The sequence below is a fragment of the Harpia harpyja genome, chromosome 13 (assembly GCF_026419915.1).
Source record: "Harpia harpyja isolate bHarHar1 chromosome 13, bHarHar1 primary haplotype, whole genome shotgun sequence".
Taxonomy (NCBI): Eukaryota; Metazoa; Chordata; class Aves; order Accipitriformes; family Accipitridae; genus Harpia; species Harpia harpyja.
The window spans coordinates 3,431,357-3,448,616 of NC_068952.1; the positions used below are offsets into that span (position 1 = coordinate 3,431,357).

Here is a 17,260-nt window from a genome sequence, read left to right on the forward strand (position 1 = left end):
GCTTAAAATAGGGCTTCTTTTCTAGGATAAATATGTTGCAGTTTGTAGTGGCTAATAAGTCTCGGTCTGCCACCACCAGCTTCGCTTTCTGTGCACCTGTCTTCTAAATAATAAATGGAAAGATGCAATTTGCAACAACTTTCATATGGGACATAAAAACGTAGACCAGATTAGGAGCTGCTAAGCAGCAATCCCATCAACTTGTCTGGAACATAAAGTCACAAAAATTATAATTGCAGATTTCATTGTGGTATACAAACTGCTAAATGTGCCGTAATTGGATGAAGTCATAACAAATTTATTAGCATGCAAAACTTAGTCAACATATTTTGTTTGCGTTATGTTTTGTATAGGAAGGCAACACGTATTGCTTTCACAGTCTCTCCACATTCCCCTCTCCTACTCTAAATACTAATAACAACACAAAGAATAATGATGATGATGATGATAATAAATAGTTTATGTTTCCTCACCTTCATGTCATAGAGGAAATAACAAAGTGTTTTCACTTCGTAGACAAGTTATGTAAAATGTTAGTGGAAACCTATCCAAAAAAAAAGGACCTGAGATGATTTACTGGTTTTACGTGAAGAGTTATAAAACTGCAGGTGGACAAATTGCCATTCTGCACATCAGGACTGCTGTTCCAACCCTTCCTGAGGTCTGTACAGAGCTCTGATTTCTGCTGAGTTTCAGTGAGCATTTGTGCTACACAGCTTATTTGTTCCAGTTACACTGGGCTGGTATTTTATTTGTTAGCTATTATGTAGCCACTTCTGTAGCTATTGAAATGTTCCAAAATGCAGAGAAGTCCAGACTGGCTCAAATGAAGTGAAATCATTGAGTTTAATGGCAGGGAAATCTAGACCACAGAAAAAGTCTTACAGTTTTTGACATACACACAAACAATTCTTTTTCTGCAAATTACAGTTAAATCCTTCTCAAACTCGAGACTCAACAATGGTTTAAGTTAGAAATTAGGTTGAAAACCTCTCCTGACGGCCCCAGCAGAAATGGGATGGATAGACGTTTTGGCATTTTTAAAGCCAGAATATATGGTATTCGCTGGTCTTGGAATTTTTAGCAGAAGACAACCTTCAAAGTAAAAAAAAAAGGGTCTTGTAGAAACAAGCTTTTTTCAGGTTCAAACAAGTGTCTTTCTACCAACAGAAGTTCACGTGCTGCAACCAAAGAAAATACTTCATCATCTCTTGATCAGCATTTGTCTTGCAGCTCTTGGGTTCCAGTTCCCAGGACAGTGCTTGATTGGTATCAGATCTTGTCCTGTACTTGTTCTGTAGGTAAATAGGATAAGAACAGTCAGGACAGAGTTGTGGTGCATACCAACTGGTAGCATTAGTTACCTTTCTTAGCCCTGATTCTTGATTCTGAGGGAGAAATGGGATCAGTTATTTTCCTACATTATTAAGTAAGACCAGTAATAGGATCCATGCTTATGGACTGATCTTTGAGCATGTGTTGATTTTCCTACATCTTGGTCAGGCTCATTGCGTTGCAGAAAACAGCTGGCGACAGTCAGAAATCTCCAAAGCATCAGTATAGCCAAGAGAGAGCGAACAAACCACTACTTAAGATGACTCTTACAGTTCAGTCACTGCTTTGGGGAAGGCTTTGTCCTGTGAGCAGAACAGCATGGGGCTTTGCATGCAAACTGCTTCCTGCGTATGTACGTCCCCTGCTGTGTGATAATGTGTATTGGATAGATGGAGACAGCTAGGAACCATATGTTCTCAAGCGCTTTGTGATGGTTTAGGTTTGGTCCCAGCATTGATACCTATTTTTGTAATGGGCAGAACTGTGAAATGTGGACTGCGAATGATTTATGCTCGTTATTAGAAGTTTTGCTCTTCTTTCCCTGTCACAAATTATTGCACTGTATTCCTGGTGCATCTGGCAGCAAGATAACATTGCAGTAGGAGGTGAAGTGACTCCTATAATTTATACATCACTGCAAGTGCCCTATTTAATGCACTTCGTGGAATTCATTGTGCAAGGAGCTGAAACAAAGAAAAATAAAATTACAGTTAGTTCATAGGGCTACTGTGTTCATTATGGCTCGAGACATAAAGGGACTATTTGTGCCTCAGTCCAATTATCCTGTAGTTCTATATGTGTTTTCAGTACTAGCTGGGTTGTCTTGAATCAGCCTTTTGAAATGCTTAGCTAAAATACATATAGGCGTGTCTGTATGAGCTACTACAGGATGAAAATTATGCTTTATTTACAAACTTAGCACTTACCATGTCTATACATAGAGGAAGGGAGGGGCTTCAGGTATAGATTAATTTTCCTGTAATTGAAGTTAAAATAGTTGTTAAGGTTCTTTAATATTTTTATAAGTCATAAAGCCCCCCCAAGCAACAGAAAGTAAATGTTGCATTTTTCCAAATCTTTTTATTGTGAACTGAATCACTTCTTTGTCAATAGACTAAGCTTTTAGTGTCTGTCGCTGTGAGTTACAAATATGGCATTTCTCATTTGAATTTGATCAAAAAGATTTTTTCCTAAATTATCTAAGGAAATAAGGTTTAAAATGATGATTGATCCATTGTACCAACACTGATCTCTACTCTTTGCCAGCCACGCCATTGAAACATGGGAATACTGAGTAGAATTTCCAGCCAGTCCTAAGGATTTTCATACATTCCCAGTGTTGGGAGCAGCTGAAAACAGTAGCATGTGCTGAAAGGAAGGCATTTCTTTCACTCGTAACAGATAATTTTTCAGCAGTTTAGGGAATACTGACTCCTCAAATGCATTCTGTGTAATTTTGGTGGTAGTGGTGGTGTTAATGCTCTTACACATCCCTTCTTTGTGTAACCTCAACTGGTACAGGGGATTTGTGTCCAACATGAAATTATTTTAAAGTTTATTTTTTAAGCACACTTTAAGACAAAATGCAGCTACTGTTAGCTAAACGTGCCTTTTAAATGTGAACAATTAAGTAGATACTCCTTGCTGAACATATGCAATTCAAAGAGAACTTTAATACATAGCCTAGAGATGACAGCACAGGCTAATGCTTTCTAGCATGTATTAATTGCAGTCACAGCGATATGAACATATCAGAAGGCAGAATATCGATGGAAACTGGGGAGCTGGCTTTTTCCCTAAACATAATGGTTTTCTATCAATGTAACATCAGCAGCTCACTATGCTCTAAGACTGGTAAGAAATATCGACATCAGGTTGCTATAAATCATACAAAGCTCTCTGTTAACTTGCACAAGACCTTCTCCACTGGTGCGTAAATGATGAACACTTTTCCTTGTGTGTGAACTTTGAGGGTGTATTCATATTCCACGCGTATTCTTGCTGAAGTTGGATGTTCTCATTTCTGTAATGTGTATAAGAATGGCAAACATTCATGATGTAAATACTGGGGTTATTTGTATGGCAGTACCTAAAGCTCTACTTCATGCTTCACGTGCATGCAGACAACATGAAAAGGCAATTCTGGTTCAGAGAAATTTATTAAGTGACAACTATTAGTACTGCTGTTACATGTTCAGTGGTTTGGAGTTAGACATCTCCACATCATAGACAAAACCAGATGGTAATGTTTATAGTAGTTTGAAGAAATTTACTCATTTTATGAACAATAATTCAAGAAAAATTGGCACATTACTCAATACTCCTGAAGGAGTGGCCCATGAAAGTAGGCTCTGTTATTTTTCTTTCTTTTAAAGATGTAAAACACCACTTGTGATTCAGTTCTGAAAGTATTTACAGGCAAAGCTGAAGCATATGTTCCTGCTGCGATACTGGGACTGGGATGTGAATGCAGAGAATTAAACCAGGCACTCCACTATTGTTGAGGCTATGTGGGGAAAATCCCTTGTGTCACAACCCATTTAATATTCATTCTCTCTTGTTTTCTCTCTCCCTCCCCACAAGTATATGCATATGCTCTTGAGGGCTTACCTTCCTGACTTTCCCTAGAAAAATTTTCAGGAAACACTGTTGCTCACATATAAGCAGTTGCTTGATCTATTCTTTTTGCTACTCCCAGATAAAGAACCTGCCTTACAGACCATTCCAGCATTAACCAGGGAGTGAGATATGTCCAGAATGACTCAAAAAAAAAAAAAAAAGAAAAAAAAGAAAGAAATCTAAGAAAGTACAAAATTACTGAATAAGGTATTACATAGACTTTAAAGAATTAATTGACTGCTAATGCAGTGGCTTTGTCAGACACACACAAAAAAAGAAATTGGATCTGTGACTTTGCTCTCTTAAACAAAGCAGTCCTGATTTGCAAGACTGGTGTTCAAGATTTTCAATAATACAGCTAATTAAGCCCCAGTTTCTGTGCATGTATCCCTAATATGTGAAAATAGGTTCTAGGCAGTTCTAAATCTTTTCTGATTCTTAGTTGTTAGCCACAGAAATAAAGATGTTTGTGCTTTGACAGCCTTCACTATGAGATGTTTCCACCATTTTCAAAAAAGGTGTAGATCTTTTTAATCTGGAATCAAAGAATCACTTAACTGAAGAACAGGGTGTAAAATACCCCCAAAACATATATAGATAGATAGATATAGATATGGTTTTGAACTATCATGAAGGATTTTTTAATGTATATTTCAATAGATAAAATATATCACTCATTTAGATGCTTATAATCTTTCTTTTCTAAAATACCGAGTCAGATCATACCAGTTTTGTGGCCCATGCTGATCATGCAAGTTGAAGTTTTCTGAACTCTGACAGGGAACAATCTCTACTTTTTCTTCTAAAGTATGGTCTTTCCAGTTTGGGATAGAAGCGCAATACACAATTAAAGTGTAAGAAAACCAGCACTGACCTGTCCTAATCTGCATCCTGAGAAGAGAATTTGGTTTTCTGGTTGTTTTGTAAACATTAGATTTACTGAAACCACTTAAATAAAGCCAAATAAAGATTATGTAGACTCTCAAAACATTTTCCATGGGTGGATTTCACACACTGCCATTGGTTGAAAAATGCAGAAAATAAGCAAATTAGTATTTGCAAAACTGAGGTTTTCAGAAACAGTTAAGTAATTTGCTGGCTTGAGTGAGACTTTTGTCTGATTAAATAAGGAATTTTGGAAAGGCAGAGGATTTGCTTGCACAAGGGTGAAGTGAATAGCTGATCGAATCTAGAACAGGTTCCATTAATCTTCATGGCAATCTGCTTAAAAATCCTAAATTAAAGAGTATAATCCTAAAGATTGGTCTTTTGAGTCAAGCTTACACTTAGAACCAAGACTGCACATAGATTGTTGACATAAATAAATGAGTTGTTCTAGTTTGTTTGAATTTAGACAATGTGCTACTGGTGCCTTTATTAATGCAAGCCCATTGTGTTCCTTGAGCTACACTTCATTCTGGTTTGATTTGCTACATCTAGCGCATATATTTTCTTGCATACTGTATTGTAGACACTAGCAATACTGAAACTTTTTCTTGTCGCTTTGTAATGCATATGCATTGAAATTCCTCTTTTTGTGGAAAAAAACCCTTTTCTTCAGGTCTATTTATCATCCTTGGTTTTATGGACATGGTAGAAGAAGAAAGACAATATTTTGCAAAGGTATGAAAAGGTTCATAGCCAAAATACTGGCCTGAATTTACATCATATTGCTCAACCTCTGTGCCAAGTCTTTCTCAGACCAAATTTGAACAACGTGATGTTAAATCAGGTCTTTAAAATTGTATAGGAAATTTGCTTTACCTCCGCTACAATTTGGGGGCAGGACCAGACAGAAAGATGGGAACCTGAGGCAGCCACCCCTAGCAAACAGAGGGAAGATACAGTTTTGCCAAGGAAGCGGGAAGCTGGCTGCGCTGCATGCAGGAACAGGGCAGAGGCCAGTGCTTTGCTTCTCTGAGTTAAATGACCCAGGGCACTGTCAATTCCAGCACTCTTTTGCAGCTCTTTTTTTCTGCATTCTATCGGGGGAATTACAGGTGTGCAAGCAAACTATTGTGCTTCTAGCTAACCATTTGCAATATCTGATAAATTCAATTAATCTGGTGTTACAAAGTAGTTAGTGTATGCCAGCTGCAGCTTATCAACTAATGACCATGTTAACAGACTGCTGGCAGTGAACAGGGTTGCTTACCCCACTGCCAGACAAAGGAGAGAAGGGCAAACGGTAAACTTTTTGCTGGTGTTTTCTAGCAATCAGTACAGTGTGAATTTTCATTATCTCTTGCATACCTAGTAGTAGGACCCTCGCTGCTAATTTTCAGCCACTTGCTAACACCTAATTTAAACTTCTGCAGAAACATGGGGGGTTTTTTTAGTGTGTGACTAGTATTTGACAGCCTGCAAAAGTGGCAGGTGAATGCTGACAAGTTTGAGAACGAGGTATTCTCTAATGATACTGCTCATAAATGGAAGCGGGAAAAATTCAAGGCAAAAGTAACCTATAATGAGGATGCATGTACCTGAAATAGTCTAACCTTAGGCTATCTCCTTCTAACTATATAAAGACCTGAATGAAACCTTGTTCTGCTGTGTTGACATGCTGTTCTGGCCCATAGGTTTCAAAACCAGCACTTCTCCTGAGGATAAGAGCTGTGGTCTAGATTTGGGACTTTGACAGTTTAAATGTAAGCTGGCTTAGACAGTAGATTCTGATCTAGATACAGCACATGTTGTGAACATACCCTTTAAAAAGTTACAGAAAAGGGATAAATGAAACGAAAGATGAAAGCAGCGTGAATATGAGAATCATATTCCAAAACAAGACAAAGCTTTATAGATATCTCAAACTTTTTTCCTTGTGCTAACCTCAGAGACGCCAGGATTGTTTTATAGAGTATGATGAGAGAAGCAAAGAAAAACAAGGTGGTCTTATTAATTTTAATAATTTTAGCATGAGAAAAAGAATCAAGTGTAATTTATATCAATTCTGAAGTCTATTTATCTTTCTCTTCCCACCCCCAGAGAAGCATATAAGGTCTTGGCAGTAATACGATTCAGGCTGAACAAGTGTAGCTATATCTGCAAGTTGTATCTGAGCCTTTGTTTAGCGGGTGTAGTTTGGTATTCGTAGCCGTCGCATTTCCAATGTGTGTGCATGTATATTCTGGATGTCTTGAAGGCCTGGCCCCTTCTTTTCCCAGGCACATTATCAACTTTGTCAGTAATGGATCTGACTTGATGACAGTATTTAGAGCAAATTGAATGCAGTGTGCTTTCAGCTCCAACATTCAAGCCACATATATAATGTTTGTGGCACAGACATTTATCTCTTCATGTAGTAGCTGCTTAGTGAAGGAGGACAGTCAGGGAATCACCCACGGTTGCAAAGATGAATGTGGGTGTCTGCACCTCCAGCTCATTTCATGAGCAAGAATCATTCCTTGCTCTGCAGGCCAAGCCATCAGATTCCTCAGTCCTTACAACTACATTTTGGTATTCTCTTGCAGAAAACTGGTTCCTAGATTAGGTGGTTTGGGTTTTTTTGCTTTTTTTAAATGAGATGATAATGGTAAAAATAGCAAGCAATGAAATCTTGGTCCCGCGAAGCTCAGTAGCAAAATTTTTCCTAAGTTCAGTGGGGCCCAAATGTCACTGTTGGTAACACTGTAAGTTTTTGGTACAAAGAAGCCAACCTTACAGTTAGCTGCCACCAAAAATTTATGTTTCTAGCATCCCTGCCCTTTTCTTGCTGTAACACTGGTGTTCATTTGAGTCTTTGGGGACCTAGAGCTGCAGGCAACTAACTGAGCAAAAGATACTGGTTTAGCTGTCTGAACTGGTTCCCCATGATTACAGCAGCTTAGCTCTAGCTTGAAAACATGCTATCAGTAGTGTAATATTCGTGTTTTGTCTTCCTTATGTTATCTTATTTGCAAAAGCATTTAATTTTTTTCCCGTTTAGGAATACTTCAATTTAAAATCTAGACTACCCACTGACTCTGCTGATCAGTCAAAATTTCTGAAGCAAAGTAATGAATTACCAAAGATTTCCCAGAACACACACAAAACTGGGATAAATTACTTCATGTAGAAAAGAAAGAAGCAGAGGTGCAAAGGTGAATGACAAATGTAGAAGTGGGGAGAGGTAGGACTGACAGCTGAACTGGTAAAAGGAGAAAGGATCCATATTCAGAGGCAAGGAATACTAAAAGAGGAGCAATACAACTGAAAATGTTAAATTATACTAATAAAAAGGGTAAGAGCACAGGGCTGAAGACTGCTAAAAACATTAAGTGATATATTGGTTTATGTTTTCCATTTTGGCTAAAATTAAATTTAGTTTTGTGGAAAATTTCTTCACAAAAGCGTCTCATTAAACTGTGTGAAATATTCCCCTCAGCTCTGCAGAGCATATTAATTTACAAAACCCATTGATTTGGTATGCTCTATCAATTGGCACTGTGCTACCAACTAACCTATCTCCCTTTAGACTTATGTTGACATTTAACAAAGGTTGAGACAGCAACCATTCTGCCTCTCAAACACAGGAAAAAAAATGTTACTTGCAAAACCTGCAGTCCTAAGGAGTTCGTAGGATTTGTAAATTATTTGAAGTCAATATATGGCAAATCATTGCACTTGGAAATAAGCACTCTATTCTGTGCTTCTTAGGAAAACAACCTTTTTAGCTGTGGATGGTGTTTCTCTGCTAGACTATTTTTATGACTAGCTAAGTTAGTTAATGTCACTTTAGAGGTATTTTAATGCATTATATCTTTCCTTGTGAGAACCTTTGAAATTTCAATTTATAGGAAGTAAAGAACCTGGGTTTGTGCACCAAAGGGTAGAACAGATACCCTAATAATTTTCTCTTAAAACACCTTTGAAAGTAGGTTATTGTCTTGTTCCCTCAAACTCAGTAAGCACCTGACAGATTTCTTGGAACAAATGCAATGGCATGAGTTCGAGATGGCAAATGTAGCTGGTCTGCTCATAAGTACCACACCTCTCCACCACATCACCGTGTGTTGTGTGTGTAGGTCTCAGCTCCCATTCTCTCTGAATCATGATGCCATTACGATCACGGAGCACAGAGCGTGCGTGCGGCAGCGCAGCTAGTTTTGTGGTACCTCTCACATGGATTAGGTCATGGCTTTGGGTATAGACTATTCCAAGTCTGATGAAAGTTTGTCAGTGAGCTGTAGCCGCCACATGTGGAACCACCTCATATTCCTTCCTTCCCATGGCAGCTCAGTCATTGATGGATATCCCCTGGGGAGCCAGTTCTTGCCTCCCCTCAAGAGCCACGTTGAGGCTGGATAGGAAGGGAGCAGGCTGAGATACCCCTGTATTCACACTAGGGTGGGTCTGAGCTTAGACTCTTGCACAAGTTTACAACAGATCCTCATCCTGGTTTTGCAATTGGACTGCATTTATCCCACCGGTTCAGCAGAGAAAGCGCTGAGATTTGTTTTTCAGATGTATTCATTGTAATGAGACGTTGAAATTGCAGTGAGCTCAGAAACCAGTTCACCAGAATCCAAGAATGCTACAGAAAGTCGACCACAAACAGGTCTACAATGATAGCACACAGAGTGAAAATTACTGTGTCCTGTAAATAATTGCCTTCATGCCTCATTGCAAATGCAGTAGTTAAACATTCTTGTCTTGTGAGTAATTTCCTATTCACAGTTTGTGGGAAGGCATAAATGTAAAGAAAACAGGTTTGGGGTCCTTTTGTTGGGTTTTTTGTTTTGTTTTTAAGTCTGCTAATTTCAATTCATGAACACCATGGGAGCCTGCAATTCCAATTTTCTTTTCACAGTATTAATGAAAACTGGGCACTGAAAATAGTCAGATTTTTCCCTCTAAATTTTAAACCACTTATAAATACAGTCAAGAATAATAACTTTCTAATCCATTATTACACAATGTAAAACTGTGCTCAGTTGCTATTATTTCATGCAAAGTTTTTCATAAGTAGTAGAAGAGGCTTTTAAAAATCAGTCCCTTCTAAGCTGGTCTTTGAGGCAATCCAAAAAGGCTGGTTGTGTGCTGTTGAGAGGAATAGCTGTGCATCAGAGAAGTTGTTTTAAGAAGGGATTGTTGCACCACAAGATGACTTTTACTTCCTCTCACTGTTATGGCATGGTCTGAGATTATCACAATCTTTATGATTTTCTCTTGTTCCTAATCAAACCATCCTCAACTTACAGATTGTTTCAGGATTTTTTAGAGATGACTTTTTCTTCTTAAAAATCGGGGTCTTTTTTATGACATTTAATCTTAATATTCATCTATAAGGTATTTTGCTTCTCATTTACAATAAGAAACTTTATCTGGGATGAAGTTAGTGTCTTTTGGATGCTGCAGACACTAACAGAAACTGCAACCAAGTAGCAGACAAGGTTACCCATAGACATACCTCTGCTGCTGTGCCGGGACCCAGACTCTGACTGGTTCAGCCACCAAGATGCTGGGAAGAAAACTGCATCACGTACTTCTCAAAGAGTTGGGAAGCAAAGAGCAGGATTTCTGTAACCTTATAATCTTCACTCGCTCCCCATTGAGATCATCTGTAGTCCTTTGCAATAGTTCCTGTCTTGCAGGGGAAGAAAATCCCCAGGTAAATTCCCTTTGGGTACTCCAGTCTTGGTCAAATAAAGGTCCTACTTAAATAGAAGGCAGCTGTTTCAGCAGTGTTATGGATGGGGATTTGTTTATTTACATAGATTTCAGAAGAAGTGTAGGCTGGCCTTTTCCCAGTGGCCTTTTCCTCCCTGTCTTGCTTTAGCATGTGCTCCATTAGCCTTTCCTGCCTGAAATGCTCACAGACAAAACCATGTGCTTTGTAAACTTTCCTCTTATTTCGTCCTCCTTCATTTGTCTTGAGAGGCCCTGCTAGGTTAAAAGCATATTTTAATGTAAACAGAAGAAAAATAGCAAGAAGTCATTTCCCTTGTGGAACTGCTCCTTTTACAAAAGTCCAAACAAATGTAACAACAGATGCTTTGAAGATGTTGTAAGTTTAAATAACATTAATTTAGTGGTAGAATATTCCTCAGACAGCTGCGATAAATGGGATAATTGTGAAAACATTCTTAAAAATAAAAGGATGCCATCAGGTGAAAGGCAGGAGTTTAGGTAATGTTGAAAAATATTCCTTACATGGTTTTTTTAGGTTGCAGTGTTAAAAGAATGTTTTCCTCTGAGCAAGCTGTTAAGTGTCATTTAGTAGCCATTAATTGTAAAGTTAGCTGATGGCATTTGGCCCAAATGTCTGTATTTTAAAGAGAAAGAGCAGCTGTTAGTCCATCAGGTATTGACAGTTTATTCAGTTGCTTCTATTATTTCTCAAACAGAAATTAATTTCCTGAAATCACATACAATAAGATAAGACTTTGTCTCATTTTCATTCACTGTGGAAATACTCAGGAGTCTTTATTCTGCAACAATGCATTGTCTCTTGTAAAACAATAAATGACACCCTATGTGTGAAAGAATTAGCATTTTCTACAACAGCTACAATGAAGAAACAGGATCTAAACCAGTCACTGACTAATTTGGGACAGGCCATATTTCTTAGTAGGGTGGCATCTACCCTGAAATGAGAAGAAATCTCAGAGCCTTCTGAAGCGAAACTTCCAAGATCTCTTGTGTAGTCATAGAAAATACTGATTGTACCAACTTGTAACAACTAAGAACTTTAGGGGCGGGGGGGGGGGGGGGGGGGGGAGTTAAGATACTATTTGACACGAATGACAGTTTTCTTGAGTCTTACTGTGGTGCCTCTGTTCTTTCAGCCAAATAAAATGTCACCTTCTTTAAACTTATGTGGGATAACTGCCAGGAAGTGGTGTTTCAACAGTAAGAACACAAATCACCAATAAATAAATGATGAATAATACCAAGGCAGGGAGGGAACTTAGTTCTTTGGGGGAGTTGTGGCTTTTTTGCTGTATTTTATTATTCATAGGCCAATTGTAGATGTCTGTAGTGGGTGGCTGCTTTTAATTCTGGTTGTCCAAACTTGTTGCAATTTTTTGACCAGTGTTGACAGTTTGAGTGGCATTACCTTTACTGTACCATCCTTAAAATCATCATCTTCCTATTATGTCTTTACAGTGCAAAAAAAATTACTATGGGGCATAATGTCCTTTCATGCACCTTGAGCAAGACACTCCTCTAATACAATTCAGTAAAATGCTAGTCGTAGGCAAGGCCTGATAAAGCTAACATTATGAATGTGTTGTAAAACTAGTGTTTAATAATACTCCTGGTTAACATTTCTATTTTACTGACTGAATTTTTAGCCATGCATAATGATTTAAAATGTGGTTTCTATAAACCAGCCTGGATGCTTAATGAGAGTGTTCTGCACTGCTCAGTGGGAAACCCTGGTTCACTCACTGCTTGTTTCTTGCTCCTGAGCTCAGCCAAGGTTGGCAGTGCTGAGGGTACGCAGCCTCTCAGGAGTTTGGAAATGCTGGTATAATCACAGGAATATTGCATAGACCCAGGTCACTTCATTTTTGTCCATGACGCTTGCTAAGTTACAGAAGAAGATCTATTTCAGCTATTGCCACTTAAAGGGATTCTATACAAAGATCTGCCTCTCCTCCTTCTGCAAAATGCAATAAAGAAAGGAGATAATGGGAAATGTATAAGCATTGTGTGTGCTGTGAGCGTTTATCCTAGAAATTCCTCCTGGAATTAGGCTTTCATTCCACATGGCTGTGCAAGGGGACAAAATGTGCCAGACAACACAATAGTTCCTATCAAGAAGACTTTACTGTCTGAAGACATAGGTCAGTTCAGTTCATATCACAACTGAGAAGACCAGAGTCTGGCCTGAGAGGTGGGTTCTTAGAAGGCTGAGCCCTTGGTCTGTGCAATTGGAGAGGTTTTTTGTGAGCATAAAGCATTGCTTGAAGGAATGTCTGGTATTGGCATCAATGACAAAAAGAGGGAATGGGAGAAGTTGAGTGAAAAAGTGCTCTAACGTGTAGCCGTATTCAAGGAGGACTCTGTGAATTAGAAAAGAGAAGGTAGGGTTGGATAGCGCTCTCAAAGTAATAAAAGTAAATATAATTAATTCAGGAAAAAAAGGAAAAATATTAGGAGGAGAGGAGAAATTGAGAAGCTTGCTGGGGGAAGTCTAAAGGAGAGCTGATGATACCTTATTTGTAGCCAACTTATTGGCTGTTGTCATTTATTATTAGAATGAGGTTTGGGTTTTTTTCCCCCCATCCTGTTTGGTAGTCTGTCTTATCATCACTGGCACTTCTGATCATCACATGTGTTCTCAGTAAGTACTATAGTATCGCTTTTTGTTCTTTACAGAAGGAGAGAAAGAAAGGGAGGGAGTGGAAGAAGGAGATCCTTTCCTCCCAGATGTTCGTGTTCTGGCATTTAAATTGTGGCACGCCTGTTATTTCAGATTATTTAGGCATTCTTTGCTTAATAACAGCATTTGGAGAAACTATACTTTTGAAGGCTAAAATGAGATTTTTCCTTGCTGTCCTTTTCCTTGTTTAAAAGCCTGTTTACTTGTGCTGACAGACATGAAAATGGAATGGGGTGCAAACCTACGTGTTTTCGGACCAGTAGAGTAGGGTACATTGGTAGGCAGTCCTGACCTAGTGAGTGCAATTAGAAAGATGCATGTTCGTAGCAGGTAGATATGACTAACTCCTCAATGTGCAAACTCAATAATAACCTCTCCCTTATTTCATTATCTACCTACAGCAAATCCTACCAGGGCAGGAGGAGGAAGGGAGTACCCTGGCTCGTCCGAGGTGATTCGTGAATCCAGCAGCACAACAGGCATGGTAGTTGGGATCGTGGCAGCAGCGGCGCTGTGTATCCTCATTCTCCTGTATGCTATGTACAAGTACAGGAATCGAGACGAAGGATCGTATCACGTAGATGAGAGTCGAAACTACATCAGTAACTCAGCACAATCCAATGGGGCTGTGATCAAGGAAAAACAGCCCAACAGCGCTAAAAGTTCCAACAAAAACAAGAAAAATAAGGATAAGGAGTACTATGTCTGATCTCAACATCTAAAAGAACGCTTGTATAGAAATAGTCTTCATTTTATCTGAGACATAATACAAACTTATTTACTTTACTTTTTATGAAGCACATTCAAAAACAAACAAACAAAAAGACAGGGAATGCAATCAGAAAGGAAAGACTGTTTTTAAAAACAAGCATTTCATGCTCTTGTTTTTCAGAAACAGGAGCTGATAAATTCCCTAACATCCACAGTGTTTTCATTTACTCTGCCTGTCTTTATGTTGCTGGAACATTTCTGAAAGACAATGATGACACCACGCATTCATAAAGCAAGGAGTATTACTACAACATCAAGGCACAATATGAAACAAAACAAATTAAAAAAACAAAACAGGAAAAAAAAAGAAAAAAGAAGCTACCTATGATTCTGGATTTAGCCAAAGTGCTAGCGCTTTCTTGAGAAGTAAGTTAGTCTTATTGTCAGAGAAGACTGTCATTATATATGGTGACTCAACAAGCAAACATAAAGAGTTTGCCGTCTGGTGCAGTGAAGCAGTGATTGGAAACTTGCATTTGAAACAAAGTGCTGGCTTTTCTGAAGACTTACGTAGAAATACTTTCAAAAAGCCCCTTTCTGGTTGTGAGGAAAATAGTACGGAGGCCTTATTTTCAAAAACAAAAACAAAAATCTGGAATATAAGGCACATTTCCACAAAAAAAAAAAAAAGAAAAAAACAAACAAGAGGGCATAGATGCAATCATTGGGAAATTTTCATGCACGCTTAATATGTTATTACATATGTTTATATAAAAACACATCTATATGTGCTTTCTGGACTGTGATAAGTGATGTTTTATAGCCTGTTGTATAGAAAATGCAAACTATATCTGCTCTTCAGCCATTTTTGGTAAACTCAATGTTATAAGTGTTGCTAGGTATAGAGAGTTTTATGACATCTGGAGCAACAGACATACTTCAGTTTTTTTGCAGCCATTATAAATTGTCCCAGACTTCTTCCCCTTTTTTTTTTTTTTTTTTTTTTTTAATTTACAGTGTAGTGGTTATACTAAGGGGGATGTGTATGAATGTATATAAGAGTCAGCTAATTTTTTTCTTACCTGTACAGCCTCTATTCTGTTGCAATTAAGTTTCAGTAGTTTGTATGAAAGAAGTGGACTAGAAAGCAAAAATATATCTCTACTGTAATTTGTCTTCTCCCTCCTATCCCCATCTCTTGCTCCTGATATGCATCAATGATGTTGATCAGAATGGCCAATTTTCCTAGAAATATACATTCATTAATTAGCTAAATATTTAGTGACTTAAACTGGCTTTTGGCTTCCAGTCAAAGCTTCACTATTGGAGAGCATGGTTTGCCTTACAGAAACCTTGTTCTTAAGAAATTATGAGAATGATGAGTTTCTTGAGAATCTTAGGAAGTATCATATAGTGTTTATCTGGCATTCAGTTATATGAACGACAGCTACTACAGCATTGGGTGGTAAAAGATCCCAAAAGACCCATTTTAATTATCCAGGCTGATTCTACTGCAGAATTTACCCCTTTCTCCAAAAAGGAAATAATCTTGAGGTGCACAATAGTATTTTTCAATGGGCATTTTGACATATGAAAAAGTATTTTTAGCTAAGTTGATTGTGTAGTATTGCAAGACATCACAACCAGACAAATATAAGTTCATCATGTTTTAAAGTAACACATAGCTTTTCTTGCATATATAAAACATTAATGCAGTTTAGTTAAGCGTATTAAATATAATGCTGTAATTTACATGTTGAGATTTTTTTTCTAGTATTATTTCATTAGGTTCACAGCAATAAATCATAGCATAACATTTTATTTACATGGAAGTTCAAAGGGAATACATTAGACAGAAAGAGGGTAGTTCAACAGAAATCAACCAAATCATTGGAAGGCCTCCTGGGAGGGATATAGATGTTCACACTTTACAGACAGGAAGGAGGAATTTAAAATTAGCTTTAAACAGCAGGCACAAAACATTTTGCTGTGTGTTATTCACTGTAGCTGATGAAAAAGGCTGGAAACTGGTACAGCTATCTATCTGGGAGTCAGAGCACTTTGAAAATACATGTAGCTGACATGAAAACACCTCTCTTTAAGGTTGCCAACCACATCGAGGTGTGTCATGTTGCATTTGTAAAACAATTTTTTATTTTCATTAGCATTTACACAAAAATGAGAACAGGTTCACAAAATCCATCTGATATTCCTTTCTTAAGATTGTTGTTCACCTGTGGCATTCGTAATTTCTCCCACCTTTACAAGACAGCTGTACTCAGGGAACGGTAGGGTCAGGTATACTGGAGGTCATTGCTGGAAGCAAAAGACTTCAGCTGGAGGGGGGAAAGAAGAAGTTGAAAGCCAGGTGGTGTTCAGATTTCAGTGCTTGAAGATACGTAGAAGAACAAGAATAATCTGATGACAAGAGACTGGACATGACGGAATATGGTTTGGGCAAGATGAAATGGTCTTTTCTGCTTGCTATTGATTGCATTAATGAAATAGCATGGTCAGGTCAACTTCCAGGCAGTTTGGTAGATTAATCTTTAACTAAATCCATACATCAAGGAAAAAAAGATCTACTACTAGAATAAACAAACATGATTTTAACACTGTTTCTGAAGGTTCTCCTTTTTCCTCTTTAATTTCATAATTTAACAAAAAACAAATATGGATGTATCAGAAGTGCCAGCAAGTGGATTTAAAATTCCTTTTTGTTTAAAAACAGCAGCAACAACAAACAAACAAACAGACATAAACCAACTACCTAACATAAAATTGGATCCTTTCTCTATAATAACCTAATTTGTTTGACTGAGATGGCTTCATTTCTATGACTGTATTGTGTTGCCTTTTTTTAACAAACACTAAATAACATGTGAAACTTTCAACCCTAAGACATCGAAGAGAGGCCCAATGCCCCTAACCTTATAGTGCTTTCTGTGATAGATATTTACGATTTTTTTATTTGTTGCAAGGCCAATTTATTCATTATTGGAAATGCTAAGCAAGTGGAATTTACTGTTTTGTTAATAAAAATGTTTCTTAATACAAATGCTGGCTTGTTTCTTCTCTTGCTCTTGGCTCTGGAGTACCTGTTCATCTTAAAGCAGTGAAAAAAAAATGGTAAATTGGTATGAAGTTACAGACATTCATGTCAGGAAAAAGTGACCTCAGAGCTCTTTGTACACTTAAGTAAAAACCTTCTACAAGTCTCCTGTTCAACTGGCCCAGTTACAAAAGTATGAATTACATTAATGCATTGTTTGGTTTTCCACAGAA

The 17,260-nt window shown here is 37.8% G+C and overlaps 1 protein-coding gene across 21 annotated transcripts in view; it reads left to right on the forward strand.

The window, feature by feature from the left end:
- NRXN1 (neurexin 1) overlaps positions 1–17,033 on the forward strand; it is a 730,978-nt gene extending 713,945 nt beyond the window's left edge. For all 21 annotated transcript variants that reach the window (XM_052805915.1, XM_052805916.1, XM_052805935.1 and 18 more), the window contains one exon: positions 13,666–17,033. In XM_052805915.1, the coding sequence (XP_052661875.1) occupies positions 13,666–13,973 (308 nt within the window). In that variant the 3' untranslated portion in view covers positions 13,974–17,033. The remainder of the gene's footprint in view (positions 1–13,665) is intronic.
- The last annotated feature ends 227 nt before the right edge of the window (positions 17,034–17,260 follow it).